The following is a 12,329-nucleotide window of genomic DNA, read 5'->3' as shown; positions in this document are numbered from 1 at the left end:
AAGAAACACATTAAATCATTGCCTATCTTTGGTTTTTAAAGTGTGTTGAGAACGAAAACAAAGGGTGAGACTCCTCTTTCCAATATGTACTAACTGTACTTGAACATATATATATAAACATGTGGGTATCGTCAATTTCTTTTTTTGGGTGTCAGCCATAAGTTGGAAGCTTTTCCTACTTATACGAGTTTCTAAACACTGACTACTCAAGTGCACTACAAAACTTAAACCACATCTACAGACACCAGAAATAAGCTAAAGAAGCCCAGTGCACTTAAGGACACTGTAGCCTTTGGAAGTCTTAAGAGATGTGGAACTTGATGAAAGGGCTTTGACTGGGCTATTCCTATACTATTTAAGTATTATGGGCAACAAAAGGTCTCTTGAGGGCTTTGATTTTGGGCTATCCCTAAATTATTTAACCAGCTTCCAATAAATTACATTTTGTTTTCCAAGTGGCAAAATTATTTACTTAACTCAAAAATAAAACATCAGCACCCTTTCCTACTGCCCTGAAGATCAACATAAACAGAATTTTTTTCCATTATGCTATTTGCTTTTTGGAGGAATAGGGCACAACCAGCCTTTGGCTGACTTCCTGTATATTGTTAAACGGGAGCATGTCTCCCCCAGTTCTGGCTTTCCCTTGCATAAAACAGCTTTGGGGTTTGCTGCCTTTTCTGTTCTCTGAAGTCCAGCAACTGTTTTAAGGCCACCCTGCTTTTCATCCCTTCTATTCTTCTCTCCTCTTTCTGACTTACCCTACCAGCTCAACCTGAAGATCCTACTTTTTGGACAAGAATTTTTTTAAGCTTTCAAAAATACATTTTCCTTTTGAACAATTAGTACATATATTATTCACTGGATGAAGGGAGACTAATTGTGCAGCATGGTTATAAATTTTGAACTCTGGTAAATCAAGGAAGTTAATTCTGAAGTTTAAGACCCTTTTACTAAATCTGATACCAAACCTTCACATACACACAGCATAAAGTGCAATACAGTTCACTGAATAACTGGACCAGGTTTCTCTCTGACAATGGCTAATTTTGGATGTGTACAATCTGTCAGTAGACAGAACATTTTTTTATAAAGCAATCCTATGGCACTGAAGAGCTGCTGTCTGCAAGCCTAAAGTAATTCCTATTCTTGTACATCATTTCAGTGGTTTAGTGCTAAATGTAAGTGCTATAAGTGTACGTTTTTCTTCCACTTGCTGGACATAAACTAGTAGCCTGTGAATCATTTTCTTGATTAATCAAGTCCTTGATTTGTCACATTCACAAAAGCTTCAAGCACAACACACAACATCTAGACCATTTTGTTACTTGGGGCTGTAACTGAATTAATTGGACACATGCAGTCAAGTCACAATAATCAAGTGTCCCCAACAGAAGTGATGAAAAATTTCTGCTTGTTGTTTCTTTTGCTGAAAAGTCTACTGAGGAGGCTGGAGGTGTGCCAGTCTGTTTTGTTTGACTAGAGACCGCACACCAGGATCTCCGCTCAGGATGCCTAGTCGCCAGCCAGGCTGGGGGGGATGCTCGGCACTAGTCATTGACGTAACACATAGTACCTGAGAGAGATGAACAAAGTCACCAAGTCCTCCAATACGATAGCAGTTCATCAACATTTCTGCCCTACTTTCCCTTTGGGAAATGAGGCTTAGAATTGCCATGAATAAAACTGTAGGGGGCTCTTTCTTACTCAGGCATGCCAGGAGAGACACTGTTGAATGACAGCAATTTAAAAAAAAAAAAAAAGCGCCTCTCCCTTAGAGAACTAAAGATGAACAGTGTTGTACCAACATGAGGAAAAAAAAGTCTGCAAGATTATAAAAAGCTGGGAACTACGTGGCAGATGTAATTCTTTTTTCCTACTCTTCACAGCTATAGAAAAGGTTGTCTTGATATTTACTTCTGTATTTTCTTATTAGCCTGTGTTTTTGTTTGAGCCTGTGACCAAAAACATTCGAAGCTCTCCAGCTTTCTGCCACTGACTTGTATGGGAAACAGACTCATTCCTTTGGTTCTTACTGCTCCCATATTCATGGCTTCCTGCTTCAAGAGAGTCGCAATATTCTTTAGCATCTTTTCTAATAATTGTTTTCAAGCACACATTTCTTGCTGTACAGACAACTTATTTCAGATCTTTTAAAACATCTATAATATTACAGAAAATCCTTAAGTAGCAAGCCTCATTTCAGTAGACTCAGGATTCTTAAATAAAATATTATAGAATTTTTTGCAGTTAATAACACTTGCAATTCTGCTTGTCTATGTTAGTAGGGATTACAAAACTTTTATTTTTGTGGATCTCATCTTTGAACCAGGTATTTCAAAGGGAGCACTAAAGATGTAGTTCAGAGAAAACAATTATTAGCTAATTATTAAACCTCAAATTTTGTTCCTAAAAGCGATCAATCATTACAAAATAGAAAATACCAGATCAGAAACAAAAAAAGAAATACAGGAGCTACACAAGCTGGGCATTACTGTTTGCAATTCTACAGTGCAATTGATGAAAACTATGAACAGAACTGGATTTAACATTTGGTATGACATTTCATCCTACAGAATTGAATGTCTATTAGTTATTTTTTTTATTTAGAATTCACCATCAACAGCATATTTACTAACCTTATATACTAGTCTTTTATGCAGTATTACATCAAAAGCCTTCCTGAAGTCCAGGCAGATTAAGTCTACTGCTTCACCCCTCTCAGCTCTCACTGTCATCTCCTCAAAAGAAGTTAATCAAATTTGTTAAGCATCATCTCCTCTGTATAAATCCATGCTAATAAATCAGTTCATCCCTGATTCTACAATGCCTTCCAGTACAGAAGTCAGATTCAAATATTAGACCAGTTTTTTTTTTTTTTTTAAATACAGAATACAATATTATTTTCTCTTCCCAGAGAAGTGCTTAAACTCTTTTGTTACCTTTTCAAGACATTACTGCTCAGTATTAAGCATTGTGGCAATAATTCCATTAGTAATGAACTAAGATACTCACTTTTACTGCTTTTTCAACCCCATTCTACTTCCTCCTTGTAAATAATTATTTGCCATGACATCTCAGAAACGGAGAATCCGATTGTTTACTGTACAAATCCAAAGTGGACAAAACACTTTGGAATTCAATGGACATTTCTAAGAAGTTATACACAGTAGCAAAACTGTTAGTCTGAAAAGAAATAACCCAAGTCTATTTATTTGAAGCCACCATGGATGAAACACATTGAGTTACCAGGTGATCAGCTGAAAAATTAGTTATAATTGAAACAGATCTAAAGCAATTTAACTCAAAAGTTAAACTTTTGAGTATATGATTGCTTTAGTGCTACAGTAAAGCTTGAACTCAAGCATCAAAGGATGCTTTTCCACTGTATACCATAATGACTTGCTGTACACAAAGCAGATACATTAAAGCAAGGAGCCATTTATTTATAGACTTGATTCTTTAAGACACCATGAAAGCTAACTACCTGTGACACTGCAGTCTATTAAAAGAGATCTTCAGTGACAAAACCCAAACACTGAGTGAACTGAGGTCTATGACTAACTTAGAAATAAAACTAAAGATTCTAGAGGCTTCCTCAGAAATGTCTGATCCTGAAACCAGGAAATGTACTTTATAACTGCCTACCTAAGTACATAGAAAATATTTTAAAGGACAACATTATTTATTACTTTCTCCTATTATTCATGTGGTACTTTACAGGGCATTTATTGACTAACTCCTTACTGAATAAGCTCAACAATGTGCTTGCCCTTATCCTTCACATGCAGAGCAAAAACTAACTTTCACTGTCTTTCCCTCCTACAACACTTAAAGAACAATTAATCTTTCTTCCACACAGAATTCAGAAGAAAATGCTAGGAACACCAAGCTAATAATGTCTCGATTTCATGTTCATGTAAGAATAAGAACAACTCCAGCAGATCACATCATTCATTTTAACAAATCTGCTTGTCCAAACTACAGCCCTTCCTTTCCCAAATATCAACTCAAGAAAATAAAGCTGACAGACTATAACACAACCCAGATGATCATTTATTCAAAAAAAATTATTTTCTAAGTTAAAAAAAAACGGGGAAAAAATAAGCTAAATGTTACATCACTTTCTTTCTACTAGAGCCCTCTACATTTTAATCCACTTGAAACAGCTGCTCAAGCTCCAAACTACTCCAGAACATACCCTTATCAAAACACTAGACTTCATAAATGGTGAATAAAGTTTAAACATACAATAACTGGCCAACTAACTACATTGACACTAAGAAATTTGGAGGGAATATTCTACATGGAATAAAGCCTCTTGGCTCACAAACAGGAACCTATCTTGAAGCGAACCAAAGCCCATTTCTCGGGTTGCAATTTGGGCTCTTAAAAAAAATCAAGAACAGAAGATCCATTTTATACTCACACGAACAATATTAGAACTGTCTTCATACACACCTACTAAAGATTAATTAGACCCCACAGGATTCTTAAAGTGAGTTTTATAAAGTATTAAAATTAATCAGAGATTAACTACATTGAGGAAACTCACTTGCTTCCTGCGGGCCAGTTCTTCTTCTTCCCGTCGTTTCCTCTCATCTTCCTGCTGCCTCCTAAGTAGCTCTTCTTGTTGCCTCCGAAGCTCCTCCTGCCTTTTCCTCTCCTCTTCCTCTCGTTTGGCCCTCATTTCCACTTCTCTCCTCTCTTGCTCTAGCTACAATTCACATAAAACTATACTCAGATGCAGGTAACGTATTCCTACACCATTTCTTAGGGCAACTCTGCTGAGATTATAGTAACAACATAACAGATGAAGCATCTGACAGATGCTCTCCCTTAACTGTAATTTTACCTATCAGCTGGCTGCCTACTGGGGTCAGATTCCTGAAATAGTCTAAAACAATTTCTGACAATTTCTGTTCTGTAATGAACACCAGTTCTCTAGTCAGTCTCTACATCAGCTCCTTAAAATAACCTTTGACTTCAGAAGCTAGTAGTGAGTTGCTTTGCAGGCATCATAAAATAATGAGTTTCATGAAATGCACTGATCATACAGGTTCAAACTTACAAAAATAATTTAATACTAGAGTTAACTGTGAGACAACCCTGACAAACAGGACTCTTGCAATTCCCCAAACCAATTCTGGTAAAAAGATGCAAGGATTAAGAGAACGACGACGTGCTCCTCGGGGTTTGGCATGACAGCTCATGATGATCCCATTTTAAAACAGAGGTGGCTAGTGAAGAGTTTTTAATCACAAGTGTAAAAAATATAACCACTACTTTAGAGGTCAGTAGTACCTCCACAGCAATGGTTTCCAAACAGCAGTCCATAAGGATTTCATAACTAGTTTCTATAACCCATATTCTCTTTATGGTGTTTTCCATGAAAATCTAATCAAAATCGCACAGAGTGGCCTGAAGATTGAAGAGCTAATAGTCTTCCATTGGCTCAAAAAACACAGTTAAATTGCAGAACAGCAATCCTGACTTCTTACAGTACAAAACAGTTTCTGACCTTTGCAGCTTTGGCCTTCTCGAGCTGCTGAAGTTGTTCTAGAGCTGGTCCCTGAGCTGCAGTATCAATGGGGAGATCCCAGACACTGCTTCCTTCCCAGACTAGATAGTGAAGAAAACAAACATTGACAAGCAAAAATAAGCACATCAACAAAAATCAACTGAAAGGGGATGCAGTTACTACTTTTTATGAAACTAAAATCATTACAATATATTAGTGTTAGTCAGTAGTGGGCCACTTTATCTTCCTGCAGAACAAGGCTTGCCCATTACTGAAGAAAGGCTGCGTTTCCTATAAAATTGTACACAAGAACAAGCTATTCAAACTCCTCCCATCACAGCAGAATACCTTTATAACACTTAATCCCTTTGGATCAAGACTTCCCATAACCATAAGAAAAATTACCATATTCTTCACAGCTCTCAAATGGAATTTAAACTGCAAGGCAAAGTAGCCTGAACCAGTTAAGACACACTGATGCAGAAACAGTTTCCCCTAGCATCAAAAAGGGAGCGATCATCTCAAAGATGCTGGTTCTTAATTCTTGAACTTTTCTCAACATGTCTGACAGGTCTTACCTGTAGGTTGTGAAGCTGACTGAAGTTCCCATATTGAGCCAGTGTCCGGCACTGACACAGACCTTGTAACAGGTGGCATCATGTTCTGTTCAGATATTCTGTAATACCAACAGGAAGAGTCAATATGCCACTTCCAGGGAGAGAAGTGCTCTGAACACGCATGAGATTCAGTAACTTGTAACATACTCCTTTCCTTCCACACCTCTATTTAAAACAAAAATATGATGTGGACAATACTACTTGCTTGTAGAGTTCTTGCTCATCTCATCCCTGCTGCCAAGTCAAGGGCTAAGCCAGCTACTGCTGCAGTCTTGCATTTGCTGCTCACAGGCTACTTTGAGGAACAAGCATCTAGTATCAGCAGAACTCAATTGGCAAAGCCATTCTGTTACCAGCACAACAGATCTGCCAAAAAGGTATGATTTCAACTACAAGATTCTCGTCCTCATTTTCATAAACATTCTCTGAGGTGAAGGCTACATATATAAAGTAGTATTTGACATCCTGCAACTGTTTCACTTTCACACAATCTTTAAAATATGTAATGCTCAAATATGAGCAAGCTCGAATAGGGTGGACCACTGACAAGATTATAATTATCATTAAATGCAAGTCAAGAGTATAGGAAGAATGGTATTCAGTTCAAGTCTGGGCTAACTCACCTCATCTTCAGGGCCTGGAACTGTTGCAAGAGAATAGCAAGCTGCTGCTGCTGCTGGGATGAGAGGGCTGCCTTTTGCTGCTGAGCCAGCACCTGCGCGTATTGTTGTCTTCAAAAGAGAAGCAGAGAATCACTGGTATTTGTTCACTTGCTTATTTATATAATGCCCAAGTTGCAGAAGCTGCGCACAGATTCATTCTCCAGGACTAATACCCACTGACCTATATAAGCACAGGCTAAATACTAGAGGAAAACACAGAACTGGGCCTTGGAAAGAATCAAAATACAAGAAAACAAGCTGGCCCACATGAGCAGAACAAAATTTCCCTTCACCCCCAACAACATCAGCTGGTTATTGCTGTCCAGTGTTACCCTTGCAAGCTGCATAACACTACTTCCCTTTTTCTTTATGTTACATGCAGATTGCTCACATTAATCTGGCTTTGATGACTGCCCACCTCAACAAATCAATCTCTTCCCCAGTTTGTCAAGGAATCCCCTAGTAGAGGGGCAGGCTCTTGCCTTATCAAATCATAAGCTGGCAATCAGTATGCAAAAATCATAATCATGGCGTATGCTTTAAGGACCCCTTTAACAAGTAGTCCGATTGATTTCTTTTCTCCAAGCTCCTCCAAGCTCCTACAAAGCAAGTTGTTAGGAACTGGCCAGAACTTAACAACTGACAACTTAGACAAAAATGGATGACAAACTGCTTTCTCCAGCAGTTACCTTCCACTGATCCTCAAAAAGCTGAGCAAGTAGACCAAAAATAAAGTTCTGCCTTCTCCATCTCCAGTTAAAAAGACGTGTAGCCTTCCCTCAACTCCAAAACATCAGAACTGCATTACAAGGATAGCTGGGATTCAGTCTGACCAGAACAGCTATCTATACAACAGGTACCAACAAAGTAGCTATGTGTGTCACCCAAGAAGACTGAAAAGCGTGCCTGAGGTAGCCACACTCTGTCCTAATCCTGTAGACTATCGAGCCTCTGGTGTTTGTGGAAGCAGGCTATTGCTGTTGGAGGTGAAGTACTCCCAGCCCCACTGCCCAAGGAAACAATGACAAGAAGCTGAACCCAGATGATTAAAAATGCAGAGCAGAACACAGCCACTGGAAGATCTCTGGGACTGGCAGTCTTACTGGATTAAAAGATGCTGATACTGGAGGTGCTGCATTTGGAGCAGGGCCAACTCTTGTTGTCTAGTCAGCCGTTCTTGGTCCAGCTCACCCTATGTTTAGGAATAAAACATTCTATTTCAATAACATATAAAAGAATAGTAGTAGTATATTGCAAATGCAAGCAATGTAAAAGTTGCATTCCGAACTGAAAAGACAAAGAAGATAGAAAAATACTTAGTGGAGGTTAGCATTTACAAACGAAGTACAGTGACTGCGAAACACACAGCACTTGTATGTATCACAGTACCAAGCCTTCCGGCCACAGACATGGCAAACCAAACATTTTTAAAGCAAGTGTCTTTTCTCCTCTTAAAAAGATAATTTTACACAGGGTTCAACTTTGGTGTTTGGAACACCTGCAACTCCAAGACAGAGCAGTTGACACATAAATAATGCAATTTCTATTTGTTACAGGACTATTTGAACACTGTAACTGTCACATAGTTACCAGATGCGGAAGTGGTGCGGGACCTGGAGTGAAGGGAACCCTGCCCCACATTTTCATGATGTCTCCCAGCGGCTGGAAAGTCTCATCGCAGGCTCTCTTAACCAACAGTGACATAGTGAAGTATCCAGCCTGGAACCACTCTGCCATCTCCTGATTACTGAAAGGACCTGAAATAACACCAACCAATACACATGGAGGGGGGGAAAGGGGAAGTAAGGCCAAGTTGAGCATACCGGAAACGAAGAGTATGGTGCTTGTTAAAGCAGGACGGGAACACTAGGTACCATGTGTCTCCTCCACTTGAGTGGACAGACAGCACATTCAAGGCTGGAGTGTCAATGCACATATCTAGATCTTCACAGTGGCTACAACATTCTCTCAGATAGTCTTCACTGAAACGTGCATGGCTGCTTTTACCACGCATCGGAGGGAAACGAGTCGGCTCCGAGATGAAAGCCAAGCAGCCATGATGGTGCAGAGCTTGGTCCAGCTAACATACATCCTGCCTTCCTGCAAAGTTCACTGTTTCAGGCTCAGCATCAGGTTGCAATTTCCAGTTTGGACCTCAGCAGTATCCCCTAGCTGACAGTGCTAAAACCACAAGCGCTACTTTGCCCATGTATACTGCACAGATAATGAAACAATCTTAGCCTGTTTCAACTCTTGTCCTCAAATCAGAGGAATTCATATGTTTTATAGAAGTTTTGCTTCTGGAACTCAGCAGATGAGCAGATCCACCTCTGAGTGCCAGATTACATTTAAGATAATGAGGAAACCAGTTTCTCTTTTCCTTTCTCAAAAAGCTATGCTTCTCCTTCTCTTCCTCTTTCACCCAACAAAGATTTCAGTCACTCCCTTCAAAGGAGGACTCCTATATTTATTTTACATATCTAAATGGACACAAAGGCAGTATAAAAAAATAGGTTCTTTAAATAGAGTAACCACGTAGATACAATTTTTTGCAAAAATACCTTCTGAAAAGCAAAAATGTTCAGTAACTCTTGCTTTCTCTGTAGCAGTATTTTTAGATGGTAATTCCTCCCAGAGAATATGAAACCACAAGAGGTATCCCAAGAAAAAAAATATGTGGGAGTGTTTACTTCTGGAGGTCACATTTAAGGAAGTACTTACTCCAATGAGAAACTGTCAGACCATCACTGAGTGATGAACACTCAGTAGCAACTAACATACAGTTTGAAGCACACTGAGCAAATAAAAACACTTTATGGTTAATATCCTTTGAACTTAAAGTGGTGAGAAGAAAACCCTAAAGATGTGCAATACCTGCAGACAAGAGACTGGCACGCATCCCACAAATAACCCCCCCCCCCCCCCAATCCTATCTACAGTTCATAGCTGAGGACATCATTCACACTAAACAGCATTAGCAACTACTACTTAGTGAAGTACAGCAAGTAAGGAACTCATTGCTCAATTGCATTTCTGGGAGGCAGCTAAGCAGCTGCTAAAACAGAGCCCTGAGACCTCCAGAAGAAAAGTACCTTCTGAAAGCAAAGATGCAAGTATCTACATGAAAGTCCTGTTCCTATTTGCATTGCAAAAAAATTGAGATTTCTGAAGCACAAATTGCAAGCATGAAACAGTGGGTATTATATGAACTAACAATGCACTGGCTGCAAGTACAATTTAAATTGAGATTATGCATGAGCACTGGCTTGTGAAAACTTACTTTCTCTTAGCTTTAGTTTCTAAACAAATTAAAACTACTCTTTCCTGAATAATCAATGTCTTCGGGCTGAGACTAGAAAACAGATTTCAGTGTTTCTCATGGATTCTTAAACAAGCTACTGAATGGTCACATCCTTGTTTTGTTTCCACTATTGTTTAGACATCTGAGTAAATACTGGCATGAGAAACATGTTTCAGTCTCACCTCAATTTACAGAAACATCAAGTGGTGGCAAACCTTAGCCACAAAAAATTATAATTCTGGACATTAGGCATGCTGAGCTGATGGGGGCAGTGATGGGCAGAAAGATCCATTTTCAAAACTCTAGAATTAGTCTAGAGTGGTAAACTCCCTGTGCTGCTTTTGTAAAAACAAGCATCAGTATCTGTTGGCAGTCATTTTGTGATGAACTCTTAACAGTTCTGTGAAACAAAAGAGGAAGTGTAAAGGGCACAGACCTACCCTGAATTTCTCCTTGTGGATCTTTGTAGTACCACTTCTGCATGGCTTCATGGAACAACGGCATAGAGGAACCCTTTGCTCTGTGCTCTTGAATTTTTGCTGCTAGTCTTTCATCATCAAGGGCACTGTCCTGCAGGTATGCCACCATTTTCTCTGCTTGCTGGAGGAGACATCAAAACCAGCAAGGAATGCAGAAGTTAGATGTATGCTTACAGATTTGAAAATGAGTACACCAAATACGACAACCTTGTACTACCCAGTGCTCAAGAGTGTACCAGGAGTTACAGGCAACTCAAAGACTGGTGTAACCGCACCACAAACCCTGAGCCCAGTCTACCACCTTGTCAGAATTCTAAAAAAGCAGGTTAACCTGCTTGAGTAAAGCTTTAAAACAACTCGCCAAGAAGGTCCCACACAGTATCACTGTGAAAAATAAGAGGAGTATGGGAGCACTAGCGTGGAAAATGCTTTACATTCTCAGCAGTCACTAAACTTACATGAACACAGTCTGCACTTCATTTATGTCTGAGTTTGGCTTTTTTTTGTTTTTGTTTGTTTTGTTTTTTTTAAAAGACATATTGGGCATACTGGCTTATGGTTTCTCAAGGCAAATGGTAAGGCTACTTGACAGTGGTCGTAAGCACTAGGATCTCTACCTCTTTAACACTGGGTATAGTACCCTTATTCCAAAAAATACTACAGAGGCTTGAATTATTCTCAAAAAAAAAATAATGGAGGGAAAAAGTAGCTCTCAGTATACACTCTGGAGTGTAAAGTTTCAGCTGCGTTTCTGGTTTTATGGGCTTCAAATGTTTTTTGCATTCTACATTCCTCCAGTCTCGTAATTGTCAACAACAAAGGAATTTGAGAAATTTTACCTGCTCTAGGTGTTTAAGGCCCTCTTCATCATCTGGGTCAGTGGGAATGTTGCCCATGCCTGGAGCAGCTGTGACAGGTGTCTGAACTGGCCGCAGAGCAGGATTTGAGTTGGAAACAGGAGGAGAAAGATGAGCAGGAGAAGTTGTCTCTGCAGAAATCTGTGGCAAAGGTTGAGCAACAGAAGCCAAATCTAAAGAAAAATGTTAGAATTAGTTCATTATCCTTAATATAAATGACTTTTAAGAACTTAGTGTAGAAAACATTCAACGGCTCAAAACTAGCACCAATGCAAAAGTATTTTCAGATCTTCCTGTACGTATGACTGCACATTGGTGCTGTTAACAGCACAGGCACCCAACCTAACTTCAAGAAACAGCTTAGTTCTAACAGTGCAGAACTTGGCACATTTCAGCATATCCCATTCCCTGGCTACATACATTTGCCCAGACTGATCTGCTCTACCACAATGAGGCACATCCATAACTAGCTCATGTTTCTCCAGACTGCATTGCAATGTGAAGTAGCAGTGCACTGCAAGCATTTGAGATGGCATATCCAACAAAGCCTGTATTTATAACCCAGTTGGTAAATTCCAGCTTTTCATCACCATAATCCAGTCCTTGCCTCTTAAAAGAGACCAAGACTAATCACAACAAGTAATGAAAACTTACTAAATTTATCTATCAAGTTTATTACCTTCTCCTCTGTTGGACATTTTGGCTGGCGGTGTATTCTCTGTTCGATTCTCTTTATCTTCTGTTTTTTCTGTTCTTTCTGGCACAGACTCTTCCTTCCTTTCAAAAAAGCTTGTCTGTAGTGGGTCTGGAGGCTGGGATTTCGGTGGGGTATCTGACCTGGCAGCTGGTGAAGATGTTTGGACTGTTTCTTCCACTGCTTCTGTAATATTGC

General features: G+C 39.4%; 1 protein-coding gene across 15 annotated transcripts in view; it reads right to left on the bottom strand.

The window, feature by feature from the left end:
* The window catches only part of GIGYF2 (GRB10 interacting GYF protein 2), a 79,356-nt gene that overhangs the window by 10,677 nt on the left and 56,350 nt on the right, over nt 1-12,329 (bottom strand). For 8 of the 15 annotated variants that reach the window (XM_035894994.1, XM_035894997.1, XM_035894998.1 and 5 more), the window contains 10 exons: nt 12,117-12,317; nt 11,420-11,610; nt 10,542-10,701; nt 8,391-8,557; nt 7,904-7,992; nt 6,762-6,869; nt 6,100-6,197; nt 5,522-5,622; nt 4,556-4,717; nt 2,640-2,741 (listed from right to left, as the gene is read on the bottom strand). In XM_035894994.1, the coding sequence (XP_035750887.1) occupies nt 2,640-2,741; nt 4,556-4,717; nt 5,522-5,622; nt 6,100-6,197; nt 6,762-6,869; nt 7,904-7,992; nt 8,391-8,557; nt 10,542-10,701; nt 11,420-11,610; nt 12,117-12,317 (1,379 nt within the window). The remainder of the gene's footprint in view (nt 1-2,639; nt 2,742-4,555; nt 4,718-5,521; nt 5,623-6,099; nt 6,198-6,761; nt 6,870-7,903; nt 7,993-8,390; nt 8,558-10,541; nt 10,702-11,419; nt 11,611-12,116; nt 12,318-12,329) is intronic. The other 7 variants (XM_035895000.1, XM_009639491.2, XM_035895004.1 and 4 more) reach the window with 5 other exon arrangements.

Source organism: Egretta garzetta, unplaced genomic scaffold (genome assembly GCF_000687185.1).
Source record: "Egretta garzetta isolate BGI_Z169 unplaced genomic scaffold, ASM68718v1 scaffold775, whole genome shotgun sequence".
Taxonomy (NCBI): Eukaryota; Metazoa; Chordata; class Aves; order Pelecaniformes; family Ardeidae; genus Egretta; species Egretta garzetta.
The sequence above is the reverse complement of the archived record's forward strand: the minus strand, read 5'-3'. Positions and strand labels throughout refer to the sequence as shown.